Source organism: Alligator mississippiensis, chromosome 1 (assembly GCF_030867095.1).
Source record: "Alligator mississippiensis isolate rAllMis1 chromosome 1, rAllMis1, whole genome shotgun sequence".
In the NCBI taxonomy this organism is placed as follows: Eukaryota; Metazoa; Chordata; order Crocodylia; family Alligatoridae; genus Alligator; species Alligator mississippiensis.
This window is the reverse complement of record NC_081824.1, coordinates 167,670,367-167,696,936: the sequence shown is the minus strand read 5'-3', so window position 1 is coordinate 167,696,936 and position 26,570 is coordinate 167,670,367. Positions and strand designations below refer to the sequence as shown.

The window sequence follows — 26,570 nt, the reverse complement described above, 5'->3', positions numbered from 1 at the left end:
AGGGAGCAGGGCTAGGAAGGGGGGTAGGGCCCCCCTGTCTGCTCCATTGCCACTGCCAGCAGGGATGGGGAGGCATGGCCAGCAGTGCTGGCCTCACCCACCCCTCCGTTTTCGCACCTTGCAGGGAATGGAAGGGGGTGGGGACAGCAGCACTGACCCTGCCCCCTCTGTCCACTCCATTTTTGTGACCTGCAGGGAGTGGCAGGGGGAGGGGCAGCACTGCTGGCCCAGCCCCCCCACCTTCTGCTCCATCGCTGCCACTTGCAGGGAGCAGAGCAGGGGGGATTCCCCGGTGTCCCCGCCATCATGGGGCCCCTGCTGTTCCTCTCCTTCCCCCTGGGCAGGGGCTGTTTCTCCCCTCCCCCCTGCCACTTTGGGCTGGGCCACTCCTCCCCTCCCCCTCGCCGCTTCGGCCCGGGACCTCACCCCACCCTTGCTCCGTCACCCCTGTCATGGCAGCTCGGTTGCCACCTGCTGTTCAAACACTTGCACTCTGATTGGTTGTTTCAGACAACCAATCAGAATGCAAATAAAGTGTTATGGACAGGCAGACTGAAGCTTTTATAATATTAGAATGGTTATACAGGAATGGTGTGGAGCCAACTGCACATAGGCAGAAATAGTTCTGAATAAATGCCTTACAAATATAATGTTTTATGCCAAAAAAATATTCCTGGGGACCAAGATATACAGCTTTAAGAGTAGGCCTGGCCTTAGAAGTAATTTAGCATCTTAGTAAAGCTGACCAGAAGAACAATAGAGTCATATGTAAAAATATTTATTAGGAAGTCATGTTATACATTAGAGATGTTGCATTTCCATTAGCAGAAACTGTAGCAAATGAAGTACATCATCATCGTCTTTCTTCCACAATGCCTAATTCTCATCTCAGCACTGATTTCTCAGTTGGTTGCTCAGTTCTTGCAGTTCAACAATTAAGTTGTCCATAGTTGTCACTTCATCAGCTAACTCACTGGAAACCGTGCCACTTTCTACATCTGCAAAAAGTTGCTGCATAATAAAAACAAAACCAATTTTAATTATATTTGAGGTCATCATAATCTAAACAAGATACTGAATTAAAATTCCCTCACTGCCATTGCCACAATTCCCACACCATCATCTCTGATCCCATGTGGGTTTGTGTTACCTGTGGTCACTTCTCTCCAGAAACTGACACACCAGTGGTTAGGCAGAGTACCTACAAATGACAATCATTCTTTTCTCCAAGTCAGAACATGTGCCCTTCATAACACACCTCATGTTGTCCTGTCTGTAAGTCTGAGTCTGTCACAGAAAACTGGGCTTCTGTTAGGGCCTGCTCCTGCTCTCACAGAAATCTAAACTGTTATGTCATTAAGCTCAATGGGAGCAGGATCAGGCCCTCCTTACTGTGCACAAAGCATTCTTGTGCAAACCAATCAGTTAGGGAAGTAGAAATCTGCAAGTGTTTTAAATGACTGTCACTTTTCTTAGCACCATTTTATATGGTCTCATCTGTTCCACATAGCCAAAATAAATATGTTGCAGCATTTGATGTCAAGACATGAGTGGGTGGATGCATGCATCTGTCTATAATTAACTCATGAGACAGAAACAAGATGCTAAAATGTCATAAAAATGCTTTGCACCCATACTGTGGTTTCTGATGTTAAAGCTTTGCTGTCAACAAATCATGTAAACCACTATGATTCCTACTTTATAGACAGGGTAACCCAAGGCAGACAGAGGTTAAATGTTGCACCTAAAACAATATAACATTAATGGCAGAAGTCTCATTAGATTTCAAGATTTATGGAGTCGCTGCCTAGTACACAACCCTTTAAAACCCTCGAGTTGAGTAGAACCTTCATTTGCAGCTTAGTCTCACTGAAATAGATGGAACTGAGGGCTGAACATGAATTAGCTTGACTGAGTCTGGCCATGCATGTTCTGTTTGTGATCAAAAGCGACTCTAATTATACATTTTCTGCTTATGATTAAAAGGGAGAGTGTAAATCATTCATTTTAATGACCCAAAGACAGACTTGCTGCCTAAAATTCTGAATGGGTGAAAACTAAGCCAGAGTACAAGCATTGTTCTGGAACATACATACACCCTCTCCATTAAAATAATAATTCTTATTCTCTGTAATAAAATGGACACACGTGTAAGAAAAAACATGCTATGGATGCCTGGTTCAAAGTACTCTGCCAGTGAACAAACAAGCTCCTTTTCAAAAAACAGAAATTTGTTCATTTAACAAGTAAGAAGGTGACTCTTCTGTCAGTCTACAAAGCTTATCTAGGAATCTGACCTATCTAAGCCTGGCCATTTCAATCGAATGTAGCTAGTTAAATTATACTGACTCATTCTTCCACCTGCTACTTTCTTAACCCTGTTTAAGAATACTAACCAACCAAATGGCCACAATTTACATTCTCAGGAACTGTACTGATTTGTTCATAACACATCCTGATCAGGAAGCTTTAAGAATTTGCTCTTTCTTTAATTATTTTCTCTTTATTTTGGTTTACTTTCTTTCTTTGTGAGGTCTAAATCCTGGGACCAGTCTTAATACTTTTAAATAAAAGTGGTTTGGCTCATTAAAACAAAATTAAACAGGGAAAAAGCCACAAATACTTACTTGCTATGCGAACTAAATAGATCTATGGAAAAACAAGAGGTGCTTCTGGAGTTAAGGTGAACAGATGCATGCAACACTACTTTTTAAATAGGGGGATATTTTTTAAACAAAGCAAAAGATTGGAAAGGCAAAATGAATTGCTAATAGTTCAGGCAAAGTTTGGAGGTTAGGGATAAAGGTCTGGCTTCTAACAGGGACAATTAATGATGAAGAGATGAACAGTCCTCTATAACTTACTGTGATGGATGAACATTATCTGATTTATAAATAGCTTTCAATTAGGAAGCAGCCCCAAGGAGCAGTAATAAAAACTTCCCTTTAACCCATTTCTAACCCAGTCTCACCTTTGCTTTGGATGACAAACCATGCAGATTCAGCCGTGCTGAAGAAAGTACCTGCAAAGCTTCTTGGTGATTAGATTTGTGTTCACTGCACTGTATTGCCACTAGAAGTAAAAACAAAGACGTTACATCCTGGTGATCATCTTAAACTGAAAAACCAGTAATTCATCCATGCCCTGAATACCTTTATACATATTTTGAACACAGTGTTCCACACAGAGAAAAAAATATTAAAAATAGGTAAATTTACTTAAGGTCCAACCACATATACCTTTATACAAAGAAATGCAGATCAAGGTATCCTTCTTTAACACACCTCCCAGATCCCTCACAAAACATGTTTACCACTGTTATTAACAGATCTCACTTCTCTTCAAGTCCTATGCACTTCAAACACACAGTATGTACATACCACATTCCTTCAAGTTCTGTTTTATAAAACAATTTCAATAATGGAACAATTCAGAAAATCGATCAATGTCCAACTTATGTATTCTGGCGGCAGTTACGAAATGCCTTACTAGTGAAAGCCTCAGTACATCAGTACATGCTAAGCTAGGTCCTTCTGTATGGGGAAGGGGAAGCAGAGAGCAGAGCTGTACACTGAGGAAGCCAAAGGAGACTGGAATTTGCAAAATGCTGCAAATGCATTTGCAAATGCTTCAAAAAAAGAATTGCTTTAGCTGGGGAGCTTGGAAATGTTTAAACTTTTATCCCTGCCTGCACCCGAAGTCAAACTTAGTAGGACTCATAGATACAAGGAAATTTGGATCACAGGACTCTGCATGGGCTGGATCTGGACCCCCTTCTGGCAACAAGGTGAGAAGCAGTGGTAGCTGCTCTGTCAGCTCAGGGAGCCATGGGAATTAATGCAGCCATTGCTTGCCTTCCTACTGCTTGTCCTGCCCTTGAATTCCCAGTCCCTCAACAAGCCCTAAGGGCTAGATCTGGCCCATAGGCTGTGGCTGCATCTACGAGAGTTGCTTATTGTGCAGCAGCTCATTACTATTGCACTGTAGTGTCACCAAGCACTAACTGTGATGCGATTCTACTGTGCAGTAGTAACGAGCTACTCTGCAATAAGCATCACTAGGCAACTGTGCCAGGACGCAACTATGCAGTAATGCCGGTTACTGCACAGTCATTTAATACTTGGTTATGCAAGTACTAAATGACCGTGCAGTAACATCTGCGCAGTCAGTGTCTTGTCATGTAGACACAGCCCATATCTTTGACACCCTCCTTTAGAGGAAATGGAGGAATGCGAGGAAACAAAAGAATGCGAGAAAAGCATGTTCAATATTTTCCTATATCTGTATATTTCTTGTGCCAGATAAAATAAAAAGTGCTTGGTTTTTGAAACCACTAGTCTGTGTGCCTGTTTCTTCTGCTATTATGTCCCTAAGGAAGTGACCATAAACCACCCACAAGCTGAAGCTCTGGGAAAGTATGTTTAAGCTACTGAAAAGTTTGGTAGAAGGAGGGGTAGCATTGCCGCCCTCCGGGCCAGGCCCAAAATAGCTGAACTGTGAGGTCCCATTTTTGTGAAGGAATTACAGGCACAGAATACATGCCCAGGAATGATGTCAGAGAGGCCAAATTAAAAGATAATGCTGCAACGTACTAAGACCAAGGGCAGCTTAAAGTGCACGCACTGTGCGGTGGGACCTGAATATACAGCAGCCCAGTGAGTGCTCAACTGTGGCAGACTCTGCCAGGTCTGGATAACACTGACCTCAGGCTTCCCTATGCGAAGACACTAAACTACAGACAGTTCACTGTGCAAACATATGCAGACATGTGTGTTAATATTATTGATGCTTTTAAAGAATCCTAAGAGATTAGTGTGTCATGATTTGGCTTTGCACAAGTAGAGCTGATGCATTCCTATCATACCAAGATCATCTTGGTGCTTTTTAATTTTATTTTGAATGATCAAACCAACCAATTAGCCTCATGTTTAAGTAAGACTTACTGGTCTTTAATGATCACATCAAGGGCTCTTTAAAAATAAATGTGTTTGCTACTCTCTACTACAGTAGCTGATTTTAATGAGATTGTTTATTTTCATCAAGAGATGAAGTAGCCCCATTCTCCAGTCCCTTCAACATTCCTAGACATACTGCTAAGTCTTTTGTGAACTAAGGGGTATAGGTTGTAGCTGTGTTGGTCTAAGGACATAGGCAGACAAGGTTCTTTGCGTAAATCTGATAATCTTTTATTAGAGCAACTCAAATAGTTGGAAAAATTCTTCTTTGCAAGCTTTCAAAGGGTATTTATACCTGAAAGCTTGCAAAGAAGAATTTTTCCAACTGAGTTGGTCTAATAAAATATATCAGATTTACGCAAAGAACCTTGTCTGCTAAAAAAAATTATCCTACGTTTTGAGTAATTGGAAAAATTCTTCTTAGAGCACAGACCAACTGCAGACGCTTCCTCAGCCTGACAAAGGGTGTTTGTACCCAAAAGCTTGCAAAAAAGAATTTTTTCAACTATTTTAGTTGGCCTAATAAAAGATATTGGATTTACCCTAAGAACCTTGACTGCCTTCATGAACTAATGCTTCTTGAAGTATTAGCTTGCCCTGAAATCTCTTCTTCTGACATCTTAAGCACTGGCAATACTTTGTTTTTCTTACTTAGAAAGAATCAGTGTACATTATGCATCTTTCCAAAATCCTTAGAACTGAATTTTGATATGGAGAAGCCATTTGGCTTCTTTGCAGTATCTTTTATCCTCATCAAAAGATGTTTGACCTGTAGCATTTTTATAACTAGGAATGCCAAATCTTTCAGCTATGTTTTGTTCCCTTAGATTTAGAATTATCCAATCCATTCTATCCACACATGGCTGATTGGTTCTTTTCTTTGCATTTGGATTTGATTTTTCATTCTTGGTTTCTCTCTGAGCCCAAGTCACAGTGATGTTAACTACATTAGTGTCTTTACACTGATGCCAACAGACTAGCCCTAAAACGCTACCACTATTCCTGTCTTCTGGCTGTGGAGCAAGGAAAGGAGGCATCAAACCATGAGGACTTGAACAAACTACTTGGAGAACAGCTCACCTAGCACTGAGAGTGCATATGCTTGAAAGAGTATTTTTGCTTATTCCTCCTCCACTCCCTAATCAAGAAAAATAAGACCAAGGTTCTTTGAACCCCAGGAATGGGAAGCCAATCCCAAGGAGCCTCGCAGCACACCAAAAGCATGTGCCTATATGAAACTGAGCACAACATCTCAAAGTGCATCCCAAATCAGCTGAGATTAGTTTCTGGGGGGTCTAGAAGATCTCCTAAATCCCAATGTAATCTTTTTCTCTTCAGTGATGGGACAAGTTATTTTCTCTCAAACTTCCCAAGATCTGTACTCTGTACTGCTCAGAGCATTTGCTGGCTTATAGGCTTTAAAAGTCCTCTCCTACCTCAAAGACAGGAACCCTGGCTCACTGCTCCCAGACCCAACACAGAATGTTTTACAACCAATAACACATATATGTCTCGAATAAAATGGCCACAATAGTTTCAATATGGGGAGAAGTACAATAGGTAAGGCAAAATATATTTGATTTTGAGCTCATGAAATTTTCTGTACAATCTCTATAAGTAATATAAATAGCTATGTTTAAGACATAACATACCATGGGCAACTTCTATGGCTCCTTTCACCAACTCCTTAAAGGAAGTGATATCTTTCTCCCAATCAGTTGACTGCATTTCACATTTATGTGCTTTAGTAAGGAACTGCAGTGACTACAAAAGGACAAAAAATAACTTCATGTGAAATTATAAAAAAAAATAAAAATCCTAATTTAGCCATATGCATTTCTAAAATTAATATTTCTTCCAAAAAGCTGAACTTTGACAAGATGGATATTCTCTGAGCTGGAAGGGTTTCCTTTTCTGCAACTGTGAGCACCAGCTGTAGCACAGATGTTCTTCCCTGATACTGCATCTCAAGTATGGCAGGCATATAAAGTAACATGTGTCCAAAGACAATTTTTATTTTTAAAAACCTGTCTAGACTGATGGACATGACCCATGTTTGCCAGGTCATAATAACTGAATGCATATGAAAGAAGCAAAACCTAGTACTTAACATTTTGAAAAGCAACCCTGTGCCCAAGGAATGAATAACTGAGTACTTCAAGGCTTCTCCCTCTTTCCCCACAAAATATTAGACTATAGCACATTTCACAGACTAAGCTATTTGGTTTTGCTTCTGTATTTTCTTCCAAAATTGGACAGCAGACATACAGAAACATTTTTTTAACAGTAAAGCACAAAAATGTGTGAAAGAAGGAAGAGTGGTTTTGCCAATTACCACCTCTTCAATGCCATTGTTGTGCTTAATAAAATAATGGAACAAATAAAGGGAAAGAAAATATTGAGATAAATATCTTGGGCACTACATAGCAATAAGCATCGAACAGTCTGAGTTTGCAAAGATCAGTCTTGCTGACATATAGGAACAAACATACTGAGATGGGGAAGAGAATCCAGTGGTATACCACAAGGATCTGGTCTTCATATCTTCTCTAACTATTTAGAGGGAATAATCAGCACATTAATGATATTTATAGATGACAACAGATTGGAACTAAGAACACAAGTTAGGACAGAGAAATAATATGAAAGGATGTAGTTGGATTAGATACATGGGCAGAAAAACAATCCCAAATGAGATTCACTTAAAGAAACGCAGAAGTTAAGACATATGGTGAAATAAAATTCAAAACACATCTCAGTGGAAGGGAGAAAACATAAGGTGCAGAAATTAATTACTGCTTCCTACTTCCTACTGCTTCCAACAAAGGCTGGAGAGCATGAAAAAACCTTCAAAGCAAAAATTAAACATACTATGTGGGGGAAGCCCCCCCCCCCCACTAAAATTACAACTAAGGGGACCATTGTAACAACCTACCAACATAAAGAGTGTAAATAGTAAAGGATGAATATTTAATGTAGTACATGGATGTAAGGGGTAACACAACATAGATTAGTTATCAATGGCCAGTAAGAAAAAGCCACACCCGTAACAGCACAACTTGGTAAATTTCAAAGGCTGCAGTATCGTTCCACATTTGGGGACCACAAGTGAGCTGGAACTTAGCAGTCACTGGTAGCTGTAGTGCAGATGGGGGCTAGCAGTCAACTTTTCAGGGTGCTGATCGCCATCTGGGACTGGAAGTCCCACCCCATAACCCCTGACCTTTGCCACCGGGAGTTCCTCCCCTTGCCCCCAGAAGTACTCCTTTTGGGAAGAGGGCTTGCCATCTTGGAACCAGAAAAATTAATTCTATACTAAAAATCAAACATTGACAATAACATCTTTTAATTTTATTTAAAAATATATTTTTGTCCTGATTTGTGTATGTTTGCATAGTGTATATAGAGATGATTGTATAATACCTCAAAATGAAGTTTTACTCTTGTATATTGTAGGGGGGTGGATATGAGGTTTGTGGGGGGCTGTGGGGGTGTGTGTATGGGGTGTGGGGGAGGGTGGGTGGGTATGGGGAGTCTGTGGGTGTGTGTGGGTGGGTATGGAGTTTGTGGGGGAAGCTGGGTGTGGGAGGGTGTGGGTGCATGTGTGTGGTGGGGTTTGTGTGCATAGCAGTGAGCAAAACTCTCCCCAGAGGTGCACAGGGGTGTGTGTGGGGAGGAGTGTGGGGTTTGTGGGGAGCAGGGTGTGGGTGGGTGCGGTGTCTGTGGGGTGTGTGATTCCGTGTGGGGGACAGTGTGGTTGTGGGGTGTTCAGGGGAAGATTTGTGGGTGTGGTGGGGTTTGCATGGGATACCCCCCGTGTGCCCCCAGTGAGCCAGTCAGCACCTAACCCCGCCCCACAACAGCCCAAAGCACATGCACCCTGCGGCACCTCCCCACCACCACCAACAGCACACAGCTCCTGCCCCACCCCATGCTTGCTCCAGACTCACGCCCTGCCAGAGCGGATTAGCTGGAACCTGGGCACAGTCCCGCCCCTGCCCAGCCCACACCAGCTGCCCATTGTGTGTCCTGCCACCCCCTGGGCATGCAGTCAGCTGGGGTGGCTCTGCAGCTGGACTGCCTTTCTAGGCAGCACTAGCTCCTTCCTTCTGGTTGCCACCACTGCTGGCCCCAGCCCCGTGGTACCGGCAGACCCACACTGCATGGCCTTGACTCCAAGCCTGTTCCAGGTTCACCTGCCCAGGCTCAGCAGCAGCAGCACAGGACAGAAGATGTTCCTCAGTGCAGAGGAAAAGTAGCCTTTCCCCCTCGCTGCTGCTGGCTGTTCCTGCTGCAGCTGCCTGGAGCCCATGCTGGGCTGCACTGCATCTATACTGCCATTGCCACCGCCTCTGAGCTACCTTGTGGGGCAGTGGTGGCAGCACAGAGTAGATGCAGGGCAGCCTGGTGGAGGCTCTGGGTGGCTGTACCAGGAAGTGCTGGGAGTGGTGAGGGGGAGGGGCTGCTTCCTCCTATGCTGAGTAACAGGTTCTATCCCAGGCCACCATTGCTGAGCCTGGGCAGGCGAGCCTGGAGCAGGCATGAGGGGCATGCCAGGTTGGAGCTGTGCAGCACAGGTCCCCACCGGTATTGCGGGGCTGAAGTCAGCAGTGATGGCAGCTGGAAGGAGCTGCCACCACCTGGGCTGCCCAGAAAGGCAGTCCAGCTGCAGAGACACTTAAGCCTTACTGCATGCCTAGGGAGCAGGAGGATGTGTTACAGCCAGATAAAGACCTACTGAGGGCTGGATCCAGCTTGCAGGCAATATTTTGCCCACCCCTGAGCCAGTCTCAAAAAGGTCAAGTATAAAATTGCCTTCACATGCTTGATTTCAACCACCTGCTTTCCTAGATTCTGTAACATGTAGGTGGTTTGACTAGAGGCTATCAGATTGGAAGGGAGGACTTCTGAGCTTGGAGGATTGCTCAGGCATTGCACTTTAAGAGCCTGGTTCTGCCTTAGGGAGAAGTTACTGAGCCACACAGACTTTGATTAAGAATGGAAGGGATTCTCAACCTTCTAGTTAGAGGTATAGTGCAGGAAACTGAAAACCGGAGATGAGAATGGATTGGGGCTGAGTTCTGGAGAGAATGGAGTGAAATGGTGCAAGAGGTTGTTAGTGAATTTGGGATGGACATGTGAAATTGGAATGTGTGTTAGAAACAATCCAAGGAGTGAATTCATGGTAAAGCTGAAAAGCTAAAATGGAGGGGTACAGGTTGCAACCGGGAGAGAACAGAAGATAAATATCATTAAAAGGAAGAACAGAGATAAATATCATTTTCTCCTTTATTCCCACTTACTTAAAAACATGTCCCAGTTGGTCATTCTGTTAAAAACAGGCATAACTACTTTTTCTTCCCACTTGCCTATCAACAACCTTCTACCCCTTGCAAAACTATGACCAAATACCTGCATATTTCACTTGGCAACACTGAGTTATAATAACATGCAACCTCACTAACTGTTTGGAGCGTAAGCCACTGCCAGAATACAGGGTTACAATTAGTTAAGAAAAACAGGCTGACTCCCAGAAAAAATGTTGGCATTCAGATATTCAATACTGTGGAATATTCTGCCATAGGAAGTTAAAAGCTTCACTGTTTGAATCTTTTAAACCTAGTTTCAACAAAATACTAGAAGACACTAAAGAGAACAGCTTAGCTTCGGCAGGTAGAGGAAAGGGATAATCTACTGAGAGAGGTCTTTTTCCATCTTGTCTCTAATGCTATTAAAACTGCAAATGCTTTGTTTTCCCTCACAATTTATTTCTTTGTCACATGACAGTTTAAAAAAAAAGCAACCTTCATTTAAGTACACTGGTGGCCTGGGATAAATTTGGTGGTAGAGTGACCTCTCTCGCAATAGTCTCACTATTTAAATGTCTCACTATCTCACTTTTCAAATATTGTGTAATAAAATAAAGAAGCTATGCAGTGGGTGCATCTATACGTGCACTTTACTGCGGAGCAGACTAGCTCTGCAGTAAAGTGTAACAGTCCACACATGTATTAGGGCACAGTAAACTAATTAACTGTGACATAAGATAGTACTGTCAGGGACATTACTATCTTACAGTGCAGTCATTAAGTGTACTTAAACACATGTGTAGATGGTAACTGCTGGGTGCAAATTGCGCCCAGTTAGCCCAGCCAGCTGAGGGCCAGGCCCCCAGCTCTTGCCAGCCCCTCTGCTGCACCCTGGAGCCCAGGGCTGATACCCCCAATCCCACCTACCAGCCCAAGGCTGTTCTCTGCCCCAGCTCTTTTTCATGCCCCATCTACACGTTGATTCAACCACTTCAGGGAACTCTGTTATAACACAAGTGTACACTCAATTGACGAGGGCTGATTTGTAGGACAGACTAGATTTTAACCATGTTTCATAACTGTTCTAGTTACAAAACATAGCTTAAGTCCTTTCTACTGTATAAACTGAAACCATGTTTTTAGCTGGGTTAGAGGAAAACTTTGATGCAACCACGCTACCTGACATTTATGGTATAGACAGAGCTTTAGTTATATTTTGTACCCGAGTTAGTGTTTGGAGATAGATTTCAGGATATTGCAGTGTCCTTACTCCTGAATTTTTAATGGGCCAAATAATTTCTATTGTTCAGTTGAAAGAAAAAAGGGACAGTGGGGATTAGAGCATGTCATTCACAGAGGGGTGTGTGAAGAAAACAGAGTGAGGAAGGGGCAAATGATTAGAAGTACACCACCAGGGACATGTGACCCACAGGCCCAAAAACCTGCATCATACATGTGTTACCAAATATTGAGCAGTCCTACTGACTAACACTGCTGCCCCGGCCAAAACATATAATTCAGAAGCAGATACTGAATGCTGACCTTTTATATTTTCAGGTTCAAGTAAGATCCAATAACTCAAATGTATTTTGGGAATGTGCATAACTACTTGAATTTGGAAATTCATTCCAAATGCAAAGCATCCCTAAATATCAACAATAAAGTAGTAGTGCCAATGGTGTAGGGGTTACTTTAGAAATATGGTCATCTTAACTGTGATTTAACAGGGAGGCTACGTGTAGGCGGGGAAGGAGGGTTGGAGGCTAAAATAGAAGAAAATATTAGGACAGATATATGTTGGCACGGGTAGGGAAGGGGGGCAGCTCCCCACCACTGCGTGTAACTGTGGGGACGCATGGGGGGCATGTGGCTTCTGGATTTGTGTGTGGGGTGAGGGCAGGCTGCCCGCTGAAGGCTTGGGTGCTATGCTGGCCTCTTCCCAGAAGGGGGGTGGAGACAGGGCAAGCGACAGTGGCGCTGGGAGGGGAGCTGTGGTGAATTCTGGGGTGACCATAGCCCACCCCATAGCCCCCCACTTCGAGCACTGCCACTGCCTACCCTGCCCCGAGCGCAGCTCCAGGACCACCCCCATGCTGGGAAGAGGCTGGTGCAGCCCCTGGCCCTGACCCTACAGCAGGTACCCCTTCCTTGCCCTGAGCACAAATCGGGGGGGGGGGGGGGCACATGTCCCCCATGCCTCCCCCAGGGGTGTGCACAGTGGCAGGGAGCCGCCACCCCTTCCCAGATGAGCTGCTTGTGGTTCCGTCACACACCCTGCCCCACCCCGGCTGGGCAGTGCCTGTCCCAGCCCCAGCCCCACTCCCTCCCTCACCGTGGGGGCCTTGATCTGCCCCCACCTCATGCCCCTTCCCCCTCTCCACAGACTTACCAGCCAGATACTGCCCTTCAAGCTGCCTGGCTGCATTCCTGGCCATATGTGTGCTGTGGCTGCATACATGCATGCATGCATGCAACATTTATCAGTGACATTAATTGGCTACACCAGCCAAAAAAGCTGATGCCCAATAATGACAATTTTCCTTTTATTGGTGCCGATCTGATATGGACCAATATATGGTGCACCTCTATCTAGAACTAAAAGCAGAATTTAAATCCAGGTTAAGCAAAATACAGAACACTCTAATTCTGGATGTTATTCAGGAACACCTATTCCTGTGCAACTCCAAGCACAAACTAGTCTTCCAGACTATAGGACTAGATTTCGAGTGACATACGGCAGCTCAAGTAGGCCACCATTTTTTTGAATGCTATCATTCTCTCTCCAGAACCGAGGCCTCCAGTTAAAAAAAATAATCAAAATCTAGCCATTATGGTTGAAAAGAACACACGAATTTGGAGAAACCACCAGATGCTGTCAGACTTTTTTTTAAAGACAGGTTCAAATTTAGATGTACAGAAGTAGGCATATATAAAAAACTGAAAGCAAATGGTACATTTTAAATAAATCATAATTTTTCCACCCAACAAAAATATAGATGGAGAGGATTTAAGTGAAAGGAAACAAAGCCCCCATGAACAAAGAGCAACTAAATCAAAACATGAAGGACAAAATAGCAAAATGCATGCTGTGTCTCTGTACAGTTATTAGACCACTAGAGGATAAAGGCCCCCTCAGAAATGCACATTTCAGCTGGGGGGGGGGGGGGGGGGGCCACGTTTACCTTTTCAGTATCTTCAGGATTATTGCTCTGTCCATTCCCATACAGTTTGGCATAGAGTCTCCAGACTTCCCCATCATTTGTCACTCTTGAAGTCACTCTGCCAAATAGCTCCTGCAACCTTCCCTTCAATCCTGCTGCCCCTTCTCCACTGCGATCAGCCATTCCATCTACCACAGCCCTGACCAAGATGTGCAATACCTTCAAAAATAGTCAAAGAAATATTTTATTTCTATATTCAGGTTAAAAGCAACATGTACACAGTCTCTGTAGCATCTGGACTCTGAGGTACATTATCTAATAATTCTATGCATCTTGAGAACACAAAAGACAGTTGCTTGATCTAGCCTTACAAGCATGCAATGATATGGGGTACTAAGTGTGTTATGAGGGAAGTTCACTCATTTAAACCTTACACAGACCACCTGCAAAGGGACTCTATGGGAGGAGGAGGTGAGCACAAGGTCACTCATTCCAACTTTAGTGAGCTATAGAAGAAAGTTTGTGCTTGCCTAGATAGGCTGGTACAAGTGATCCAGAAAACAATAGCAGTGTATGACAGAGAATTTCACACTATTATAAAGAGAGCCGGCAAAACTGTCTATTTCTAATGTTGGCCGAGATTTCCTATTAGAAGACCCTCTTTTCAGTGGTTTAGAACGTTACCAAATGTTAACAGCCTGGACTGAAATTTTCAATGCAAAGTATTTACTGAATTCTTTTGGAAAGCTCTGGCATTCCAGTGCTTTGAAGCAGGGACTTAACAGTGGCCTTTGTGTCAGAAATGTGCTTCCCTCACCGCCCCCCTGTGAAAATCCATCATAATGTAGCCATGTTATAAGGTTTTTAAAAACTCCTGCAGTTTGCATGAGATCAGTGGAAACTTGTTAGCGCTTCACAAGTAAAATCCCCAGATTCCTTCTGCACTGAGCATGTTCCAAACTCAGATCTGTACTGGACTTTCTTTGTAAGGCAGTTCTGGACACCTACTTAATAGACTGTATCAGAATGCACCTAAAGAAAAGGGGCAGAGTTAAGGACATGTAAACTTAATTAATTTTTGGTATTTCTGGACTTGTGAATGCTTGACTTTTCAACCTTAATAATGGTCTTTAACATTTTTACAGGAATAATCATCATATGCAATGCCTAACAATAAGATGCTGTGTATGAAAATAAATCCATATAATAGAGAACACGATCTAAATTCTGTATAAAAATTACTCATGACAAACCCAGAAACATATATGGACATATACTATTATGGTACTAAAATAAAAAAGTTTGGATCCCTTAAAATAGAGATGTCTACAAGAGACTTAAATCAGTGTAGGTTATTTTACATTCTGAACTAGTCATAGTAATTGCTGTATAATATTGATTGCTGTAAATATACTCTAATAACAAATTTACTTTAAGCCAGCACATAAATACAATGATGCAATTACATGTTTCTAGTACAAATACTTTTTTTCCAGTGTCACAATATAATTACATTATTGAGTCAGAATTGATAACAATCAAATGATTCTCAGCATGGATTTAAAATTCCTTGCTAATAATGTAGTAAATTTAAAATGGGTGTTAATATTAGAAAACAAGTATAATCGATTACTATAAAATGCAGGTTCTATCAAAAAAAGGTGTTTTCAACTAAAACAGTGTTTCTTCTTTTATGCCTTAGTGATTTGGTCAAGTTTGCTCAGTTTATGACCAAAACTTTTTTTCTAAACCACAAAGGTTTTTTTGAAGTCCAAGCTCGTACCATAGGTCAGGAATGGAACTAAGAGAATTCACATTAGCTGGTAATCTGTCTTTGAATGAGGATAAATGCATCAGATGTACCTGAAGTGATTTAGTTTTCAAATAATTTTTTAAAGTGGTGAATCAAACATACAATGTAAACAATTTCTATTGCCAGACATTTTAACAAATGGATGTCCCAAATGAGAATCTTAAATCCTTATGTAGGTAACTAAATAAAATACCTGATTATCAGAAGTGCTGAGCTCCAATCTGCTCCCAGGACCACACACACACACACACACACACACACACACACGTGCACATATCTACATACATATACCCAGAAGAGTATGGTCAAACTGAGAAATGTCCAAATTGCCACTCCTTGTTTCCAGCCTTGTAAAACTGTCATTGATAATATTCCAACCCAGGTAGTTTACCGGTCCACAAAAATCTAGGCACGATAACTATGACAATAATGGAAAAAGACTAAAAATGTTTTATTTGTCCATTGGGAAAAAATAATTACTTGCCTCAGGCACCCAGGATTTTGCAAAGATGCCAAAAAATAACCCAAATATCAAGAGAGCTCAAGCTTTGCTTATGTTTCCAGTATAATCTATCCCCAGGTTTCCCTTCTTCATCACTAAAGACTTAGTCAAAATAAAACTGGCATGAAAGCTGGGACTATAGAATCCATTAAACATTAATGAAATACTGACACTCCTTGGTTATGCTGTATTGTTAAAAATATATTAGTTAGAATTGCCGGTTCATTGTATCTAAATACCAAAAGAAGGTTGGCAACCAATTCATTGGCTTTTCCATCATTAGACCACAACTGTAAATTGTTAAACTTTAATTTAAATCTCCTCTGAGGGAAGTTAAATGACCATATTCCCTAAAACATGACTACATTCAACAGATGTTAGATTATACAGGAACCTGTGAAAACAACAGCTTTTATTTTCCTGTCTTTTAAAACAATCTATGGATTATACTAAGCATTTGTGTGCTTAATACCACCATACCTATATCCCTCTTTCTGTGACCCATCTTATTTAACAAGCACAACATGCATAATGAAAAAAGAAAAACAACTGTACACATTTTAACACATTTTGTAATTATGAAATGAGATTCATGTGCTCTACAACAGTTCCTTTCACACAAAAAATAAACTACTCAAAACATATTTAAAAAGTCCACTGGTGATAATCAGAAATGACAAAGCCCAAGTGAGGAAAGGACCTTCAGATAACAGGTTTCACATGAGAAGTTATCATTTGCTAAGGCTGTTTCCTATAAATATATTCACTCCAAATACTTTCCCATTAAAGCTGAAAATCAGCTAAGTGACTATTATAGCACCAGGTGCCTCTGACAAGTATTAATTCCCACCTCCCCAGTCTCAAATTCCCTTTGGAAAGTGCCCTTATAAATCTGAGCACAAAGAGCTTTTGCTACTGCTTTCCATTATGAAAGGTTATGAGCCAGAGAAATAAAGATAATATGTAACGCATAAGAGCAAGAGAAAACCTTTCTGGTACATTGTTTCCATTGTGGTATTCTGCATTCACATTAATCCCTCTTTCTATTCACAGTCATAGAGACCATACCTAGGCTTGCTTCTGAAAGCAATGTAGCAAATTTCTAGCCCCTTCCCCCAACAGAGCATTTGCTGCCTATTATCCTCAACATGTTAACTTTACAAATAAGCACTGACTGCTTGGCTCTAGCAATCTGCATTTTGAAGTCATTTGATTAGCAGTTTTACAAAACCCTCTGCCAACATTTGCCCCCATACATACAGAGGTTAAACTGACAATTACACACACTGAGAATCCACCCCCCAGATCTTTTACTGTGAACTGTAACTAATTTACAGGCTATATCACCAGTGTGGGAGTCTTAATAACTAGCCCCTTGCTATAGATAATTCAACAAGGTAAGGTTAATTTAAGGTAAATGCCACATTAAGTAAAGGAAAACACAAAGAAATAATACTCTTGATGAAATACTTTATATAAGGAAGAATTGAAATGGTTTTAAGGGTCACCACTGGAAAAAAGTTAAGAATACCACAAGTACAAATTGGAATGTGATTATTCAAAAAATCAGAGATTTTTTTAACACTGCTTGATTTACAATGAACATTTATTCTACCTTTATTATCATAGACACCTTAATGCAGTGCTTCTAAAAAGCTGACAGATTCTCTCTGTCTTTTACGTTCTTCCTGTTTACTGTAATATATAGATGCCAAGATTAACAAGCCTAGGAACTGATGACCTTTTACTCATAGAGGAGTTAGTATCTGGGTAGCTGTGATAAGAGTCCACAATCTGTCTCACCGATTTGCTCCAATCATTATTTTCCAATTAACATGCTAAAATCTGGCTATATCAATTGAAATATAACCATATCACAAAGCTTAGAGGATGTGCAGGCATAAAGAGGGAGAGCTACTTCTTTTTTTTCTTTTAAACACATGAATGGAAGTTTTGTTTATTTTAAAAGAATACATCCTTTTAATAATGGTACTGCGAAAACTCCAAATTGTCAGCTTAACTGTTACTCCATGCAAATTTTAAATGTTACCACGGCACTTAGATTAAAGAGTCCCCCCATGGTTCAGTTGCAGACTCCCTGTCTACGGCACAGGAGACCAGGGTTCTGTTCCCAGATGCTTATACAACTACAGCCATGGAGGCACCAAATGTCTGGATTTGATCTGGTCTTTAGATTCTGTCTCAATGGCCTAAAGGGGAGATGGAAGGTCTGGGCAGTCATCGATATTGAAGGTCCGGGTGACCTCTCATGCATACACTACGATCTAGAAGGATCAATGATTAATCCACAAATGTTCCCTTCCACTCCCCCAGATAATTTTCATTTCATATACTGACAAGCTTGTTAATATTTTGCCTCTTGAATTATACCTGCAGCAGTGTGCGTGCGTGCGTGCGTGCGTGTGTACACTGAAACTTAAAATATCCTACATCAGAATTTCTGCTGCTGGGAGGGCTATGAAATAATTATGGAGAACAACTAGGAAGTGTAATTTCTCACAACTGCATTTTGTGTGTACAGGTCTGAAGCAAAGAAGCCATGAGCTAATGTACAAAGAGAAAACATACTAGATTCAGTTATAGTCTCATTTTACAGAGTAGAAACTGTGTTTACATAAAAATATGACTGACAACTATACTGCAATAAAATTAACAATCTGGTCTAAACTTACTGAACCACAGTTTTTCTAAATTGAATAAGCAACTAATAAGTCAGCACAATTGGTTCTGTACCAGAGAACCCTACAACAAGCAAGTAGCAAGAATGCAGCGCACACTAGACTGTGGGTGAGCGCTCTGTAAAAATTTTCCAAGCTTTTTAGTTTTCTCAATTAATTTTTTAGCTAAGAAAGTAAAGTATTCTCTTCCATTCTATAAAATTATTAATATGAATTCTTCTGAAATTCTAAAGAAGAGTTTGGGCTTGTTCGTGAAGGATTTTCATGAGAATCCTTCTATCTGTAGATTTACTGTATCATAAAAAGATGAAAGGACTTGGAAACTATTTCATATGTTGGACTATATAATGGCATCTGTACTGGAACACCAAAAGCAAACTTAATATCTATAGACTCCTATAGACTCCCAAATACTCCTAAAATTTATATGGGAAATATATATCAAGAGAGAGAGAGAGAGAGAGAGAGAGGATACACTAAAATGGATAAAGAACACTAAACCAGGATTGTGCAGTTGTGCAACTGGCAGCTCGCAGGTGGCTGAGTTGTGGCCCATGAGCTCCCATCTGGGCTTTGCTCCCTCATCACTCCAGTTGAAATAGCAGCCAGTCTCTAGGTTCTTTCCCCAGCTCATCTGGATTCTGCTTTCTGCACCCACACCTGGGGACAGATGCTGCCAAGCATGGCACAGGGAGTTGAGGGTGAGCTTGGGGCTGTGTGGTGCAGTGGTGGTGGTTGTGCCTATGTGGGCACACTGTGGAGCAGGGGCATGGAGGCACAGGCTGTGGTGCAGCAGAGGGCAGAATGCAGTGTGCCAAGGGGTGGGATGCAGGCATACAGTACAATGAAGGGGTGTCTGGGTGGCCCCTGGCTGCTTAGAAGCTGAACAGCACTACTCTTAAATAACCATGCACCACACCTATGAACTTGTAAAATGACACATCAGAATGGGCACATTTGTTCACATGTTATGTGAAGGCAGGAAATTCTAGCCCTTGTGGACGATCAGCCTGACCTGAGCGATATTAAAATCAGTATGGGTTATGTTGTGTAACTAGACTATTGTTTACATCAACAACTGAGAAGGGCACTTCCTAAACAAAGTCTACAATATGTCCTCATGAATAAACATGGTCTCTGCAGAATGCCAGCAGCACAGCTACCAACAAACTAATTCTCAACACATGGAAAACTACCATTTTCTTTTGAATGTAAGATGTTGATGCATTTAAGGAGCCTCCAAATTTTCTAACTCTCAATTTGAAAAAATAAAATAAAATCACCAAACAGACACATGTAGGAGGATACAGGCATTATAGTGAATATATGAGCTTTTTTAAGAACCTCAAATTTAAGAGTTTTTAAAGAAGAAATACTTGGTTTTAAAAATGTGTAAGTTTTGAAAGAATAGAATATACCTTTTGCAGATTGATCAGTTTTGAAATACACTCAATTGCTAGAAGAACTTTTCAGGTTTAGGTATCTCGAATTTGATAGATTTTATTTGTATCAAACAACACACTGACTGTGTGTGGTTGTTTTATTACTCATATTAGTAGCTTTATTACTATGACACATGACTCATGTACTCTTAAAAAAAGTAAATTGCCAATGAAAAAATTAAATACGCTTTTTAACTATCAGAGTACAGTGACCCTTTAATTATATGATCATCAAATAAAACTTTCCGAGGCTCACAGTATGCATTTAACACACAGAAACTAACAAGCTTTCATTCACTACCCTGAAAAGTGCATATGGTTCCTGTTTTATTTTTTCACAGTTCTGGATTATGTAGCTTTAATACTGTGATTATGTGTGGTTCAACATGAAATTTAGTTCAAGTGCAAAGGCCAGGTTGTGCAAGATGTACATTCTTAAACACCTAGGGAAACTGTTTTCCTGACTATAGTTATAAGATCTAGAATCATTTACATTAGTTCCAACAGGGATTTAAGCATGTGAAAAGGGGGGAAATGTTTACTTTTAGGATCAGCCTGACCAGCAGAGTTTCAACTTATTCTTCTCCAAAGCTTGCAGACAGACACTGGGATCAGGATTGGTCTTGCTTGCTTTAAATTATTTCTCTTTACAGTCAAAGTCTCATAATTTGCTCAGACAGCTTTGAGTGTCAAGTTTGCTACTGGTACTGAGAAGGTTTCGGAAAATGTATTTCATTGTCATGGAAAAAATGAACATATAGGAAACATGTAAGCGACACAAAAAGAACTCTATCCTACCTGCACATCTTTGTATTTTTCTTGTAAATCCATGAGCCGATGATAAGCCTTGACTGCTTCTGAAAACTCTCCAATGTCTGTACAAGTGAGAAGGTAGTTCTCCCAAATCTGCCAGTGTTCATAGTTACACTTGAGAGCTTCTTGGAGGGTTCGAAATGCTTTGATTCTGATTAAGAACAGAAAACAAAAGATTCTGCGTATAAAATTTTATATATTTTAAAGCATTTTGCATAGTCCAAAAGGCTGTCTAATTCAAAGCCATGTTTAGAAAACAGGTCAATGTTGAGGTTTAGTGTCCAAAATCTACATAAAAGACAGCATTCCTTTCTTTCATAACCATCCTTCACATCACTAATGGTCTACTGATTGCTTGTTGAAGGGTCAAGAAACTATGCCATGAATCAATGAATAATTTTGCAGAACCTATTTATTACCGCTTTGAAAATACATTGCCTTGGCTGTAAATTCAATATCCACAAACCCCCCTACCTTTCCCTTTACTATTCTCCTTAAAGATTATTGACAAGGAAAAACTACATAATTTACAAAAAGTTGTCTGCAGACACATGATCAAAGCATTGTTTTGAACATAGAGCAAAAGTATAAAATTGTTACTAACCAACGTTGAAAAACAGAGCTCTGGCCCTTTCTAATCTACAACAGTCAAAGACCCCTAATATCATAGACAGATTTTTCTGTATTATTTATTATGCACCTAAAAACAATAACTAGCAATATAACAAGTAAACAGATCTTTACTTTGGAGAAAATTGATATATAGGAAACAAGAAAGTTTATTTAATACTAAATCTCTTCAATAAAACGTAGGTGAAATTACAAGCTGTCATTGTTATTGGTTGGTAATTCTTTTTTTAACATGATGCATAGTCTCCACTGGTATTTGCAAATACATGTCAGCATTTTAATCGCATACATTTGGGACATTTGTATTGAATTCACTGTCAGAACTGAAAATATCTACTAACAAATTATGATAATGAAATCAAATTCTCACTGAAGTGCAAAGCAGAAAAAATAAAAGGATTTTCTTTGTTGCATTATTATAGCAGGAACAAATGTAATAATTATGACTCACTTCACTGCACAAAGAAAACTTACATTATAGCATCCGAAGTTCTTGGAGATAGTTTTACCCATATGGATCCCACTGTCCAGTGGAGGCTTCATGTGCCCCTGCACATTTCACACAACCCTTCTCTAAAAGCATAAATAGTACAGCCGCCTGACCACCACTTAATTCCTTCAGCAATGCCAATATCCAGAAGAATTTTATACCATACTGGAAGAAACATGGGTGGTGGGATACACACACAGAAAGGCATCTCCATAGATTCCAGCAGCTGAATGGAGCATCTGAAATGTGTCTTTGAACATCTGTCTGCATGGGTCCTACTGCAAGTAACTGACTTGTAGTTACCACTCAAGTTACACAACTCTAACAGACTGGATATCCTACCTAAAAGTCAGTTCCCTTACAGGTTTTTAAACAGTTTTCCTAATGCATGCCATAGATGTTGCTGAGATTTGGTGGACTGTGCCTAAACCAAAGAGGAAAAGAAGAAGAGTATTCAAAGAGTAAGATCTTATTTTAATCCAAAGTCCGTTTGATAGACTTTGGGTGATTACCTTTAGATGTAGTGCCAAAAGCTACAGGAAACCTGAGCTTTTTCAAAGGGCTTTGTTTGAGAGAGCCAGAGTGACAGGACATCAAGAGCATGAAGGGTCAGAAAAAAATACAGGCAAATATATAAATTAGGTTGAATGAAAATGAACGACTGTTAATAAAAAAAATGGCTGTGGCGTAAGCATTACTAGCTTCTTGTGGAAAAATATGTAAGGAGACTCTGCCATCAAAGCTTGTTATTTACACACTCTACCCAGCTAACTGCTAGTGACTAAAACTGCTGTCCTTATAGGAAGATGATAAAGGTTCAATTAGCATCTAAAGCAGGAAAAACATTACTAAGGAAAACAAAGAAACCACTCTTTTAAGCCTTGAAAATGGTTTGACTGAGGAAAAAACCTGAATAACCACCAAACTAAGACTGGAATATAAAACAGTTGCCAAATGCAGCTTAATAGAGCTGAGTGACAGAGCAGAATGCTTGGATAACAAATAATCCAATAGCTGAGAGAGAAAAGTCCTCGAATTGGATGTGTGTCTGTCCAGAGGGTTGAAAAACACCTTCACTCAGCCATATGAATCTGTCTCATGGAAATTTTCCTATGAATTCTTTAAGACATCATTAGAAACCAACAAGCAGGTCTTCTCAAGCAAAGTCAATTAGCCTACACTAACTGTAAGCACTGGTATAGAGAAATATGAAGATGGTTTCTAAACCCATGATGAGGGCATGTTAAAAAATGAATTAGATTAAAAAAAAAACAAAAAACAACAAAATTGATAAGCCCAAGCAGATACTGGGCTTACCAAGATTGATATCACCTGAGTCTTGTCCCGAGAACTCCCAATATGTGGGTGATGCTCAATTGTTGTGAATTCCTGGCAGGTGAAGGACCTGACAAATTGATACATTGATGAATACATCATTTTTACAAGAAAATTGCTTTCTGACACAGAAGGAAAATTTTTGTACTTCCTGCCTGTTTATAAAACATATCACAGTTTATCTGTCAGAATCTGCCTAAACAGACACATTTCAGAAGGTAGATGGATAGTTCTTAACTCTTAACACACTTACATAACAAGTGTGATTTCCCTTGGAGCACATAGTGGTCTACACATGTTCTAAATAAGCTTCCCAATCCTTGCATGGTTATGTCTGTTACAATAAGGAAGATGAAAGACTTCCACAATGCACCTGAAGGGAATCTGTTCACCAACATAGGGATGTCAGCTTCACATGAGGGATATCTAACTGGTAGCTCTAGGCCACTGGTGCCACTGGCCCATGGGCCAGATGAATGGTATGGGGTGAATACACAGGTCAGACTGGGAAGTTTAGTGATGGGAGAGCAGTGACAATGTTAATTGCCACTATTCTCCTGCTGCCAAATTTTCAGGCCTGTGGGAAGCCCCATATGGCATAAGTTGAGCACCACAGCTCTTCTATGTCTGATTAGGCAACAAACTGATCCTAATTACTCCTGAATGGGGCAACGGTAAATTCTCACATATGCTGCCCTGAAATCCAGTAGCTGAAATAGAGATCCTTGGCTAGGAGCAAAGACCTGAAAAGATGCAAGTTATTGTGCAAATTCTCCCCTGAGGATTTAAGACATAGGCAGAACTGAGTCAAACCTTGACTTTATAAATTCTGCTGATTGTTTGTAGGTAAATGGAGCTTTCTAAACTGATCCTGAGATCCAGGCTGACAAGGATTTGGATGACCTTGTTGAATGTCAAGAATGAGATCCTATTATCATCTGGTTACTGAGAACAGAAATGAAGGTCTAGTCTCCCAACATAAACTGCTGCCGCTGAAAGACATCATTTAAGTGCCATTTGGGATCCTGACACACCAAATGACAGAACTCAGAACTGGTATCAACGACTCCTGACACAAAGTGCAAACATTTCTGTGAGCAGTGTGAATTGCCATATAGACGTAAGTGTCCTTCAGGTCATCGATAACTGGTATTCATAGGACCTAAGAAAGAATTTATGTATTGCAGCAAGGATGTCCAACTGGTCACCCATAAGAGGTTAATGTGCAGCCCCCAGCTCCTGCCCAGCTTCTGCTCCTCCTATTACTCCGACTGCTGCTGCAGAGGGACTTGAGGATCCTCCTTCCACCTTCAGCTTTCACTTCCTGTTCCATCCCAGGGGGCGGGGCGGGGCGGGGCAGGGCAGTGCAGCCCAGCCCAGCCCAGCCCATGGTGCCAGGGTAGCCTGCAGCATGGTGCAGAGAGGGAGCTGAGGTGGCTGCTTGCCTGCCTGGTGGGAAGGAGGGCCCACCTGCATGCATAGAAGGTGGAGGAGATGCAGCCCATGGGCTCATGGCTTACACTGGTGCAGCCCCTGAGGGGTGTAGCCCGTGGGATGCAGCCCCCACCTGCTTAGAAGTTGGTTAGCCCTGAACTAGAATGTTATTATCCAAACCTTGTCATAATGAATTAATTTGCTGAAACATCCAAAACCTAGAAGGGGATGCTTCTCTTTTGAAATCAGAAAGTAGTAAGAAGAGAAGCCCAAGCCCCAGACCTCTGGGCAAAGTACAGACAGATGGGCTGGCTGAGGAGGGAGTGGGGGCCAGGAAAACAGACTCCACTGCAGGCTTCCCCTTCCCTGCAGCCAGGCACTGCCCAGCTGGAGGTCTGGGGGGGGAGGTGGTCCTTTTCCCCCTCACTCCCTCAACTGGCTGGGACACACACACACACACACACCCCCCGCCAGGTGATCACCCTGGCTCCCGGCTGTGGGGAAGCCTGCAGTGGGTGTCCCACTTCCCCTACCTAAGCCACAATGATCACCTGGCCATGCCTCCACCCCAACTGGCAGGATTACTGAGGAGGAAGTGCCGCCCCACCCCCAGCTGCAGAGCTCCATCTAAGCTGTGCCCAGCACAGGGGAGGAAGCCGACAGCGGGGGCTTTACTCCCCCTGCCTCAAGCTGGGAGCTGAATGATCCCCCGGCTGAGAGGCTGGGAGAATCCCTCTGGAGCAGAGCACAGCCCAGGGCTGCACAGTATCCTAGGATGCTGGAGGACTGTTAGTTAAGTTGAATTGGGAGGGGATCTGGGACAGAAGTTCCATAAACCGGTTTGACCTAAATCAATTAAATCTGATACTACATCCACCTAGGTTTATTTTAAACTACTGCCATTTTGAAAGTGGTTTAAGCGCACTATTCTCCTACAGGTTTAACCTGGTTCCTGATCACTTAAATTGGTTTACATGTACCTTCTGTCCCTAGCCCTGGAGGTACCATCCTTAATTTCATCCTCAAACTGGTTTAATTCTCAAACCGGTTCATTTGAGTCCCAGCTCTGGTGCAAGATGTGTGGGTGTAAGCCTGCTGCGCCCCAGTGAGCCTAGGGACCCCAGCAGAGACCCCAGGACCCCCGATGAGGCCCGGCCTGCCTGCATGTAAGCAGGGGCCCATGGAGGGAGGGACCCAGTCAGCTGGGAGTGGGTTGAGTGGGCCAAGGAGGGTCATGCCCCGCCCTGGCTCCTACTTGGCCCACTCCCCCAGGGAGCCGCGTGACCTGGCTGCTGGTGTGCGAGCCAGGTTAGGGGGGGTTACCCACCTGTTCCTTCCCTCGGTGGAGGGGAAGGACCCCTCTTAGCCCCCCAAGAACAGAGAGGCGCCGGCTGGCCCTTCTGCGCATGTGCACAGTTTAAAAAGGACCTGGCAATGGCAGAAGCCTCATTCACGTCCTGGCTCTGGTGCGAGACGCTTGGGTGTAAACCCACTGCATCTCTGTGAGCCTAGGGACCCCAGCAGAGACCCCAGGACCCCCAATGAACCCCAGCGTGCCTGCAGGTAAGCAGGGGCCCACGGAGGGAGGAACTTAGTCAGCTGGGAGTGGGCCGAGGAGGGTCACATCCCCCTCCCCCCCCCCGCTCCTACTTGGCCCAGCCCTTCAGGGAGCCGCACAACTGGAGCCTCGTGAACAGGCTGTGCAAACAAGCGCGCTCCTGGGCCTAACGCATGAGTTAGCATGGGAGTTTGAGCAGGAGGGCAAGTGGGAAGGCCCGAGGCCCTGTGTGAGCCCCCTAGGGTAGACAGTCCCAGCTGTAGCCAGCCCACCAGTGGCATGACACAGGTGGGCACACACCATACCCTGAGGTTCCCCTCAGGGTCTGAGGCCTCCACCCAGACGGAGCCCCTGGTTCCGGGCTCCACGCAGACAGAGCCCCCGGCTCTCGGCTGTGGGGACTGCCTGTCCCTTTTTCAGGCTCTGTGG

The 26,570-nt window shown here is 42.3% G+C and overlaps 1 protein-coding gene across 1 annotated transcript in view; it reads right to left on the bottom strand.

The window, feature by feature from the left end:
• Window positions 1-762: 762 nt before the first annotated feature.
• The window catches only part of TTC27 (tetratricopeptide repeat domain 27), a 228,411-nt gene continuing 202,603 nt past the window's right edge, over window positions 763-26,570 (bottom strand). Inside the window, exons 16-20 of the mRNA XM_014600026.3 lie at window positions 20,680-20,845; window positions 13,447-13,644; window positions 6,608-6,719; window positions 2,972-3,072; window positions 763-1,011 (exon numbers count right to left, since the gene is read on the bottom strand). Coding sequence (XP_014455512.1) covers window positions 889-1,011; window positions 2,972-3,072; window positions 6,608-6,719; window positions 13,447-13,644; window positions 20,680-20,845 — 700 coding nt within the window. The 3' untranslated portion in view covers window positions 763-888. The remainder of the gene's footprint in view (window positions 1,012-2,971; window positions 3,073-6,607; window positions 6,720-13,446; window positions 13,645-20,679; window positions 20,846-26,570) is intronic.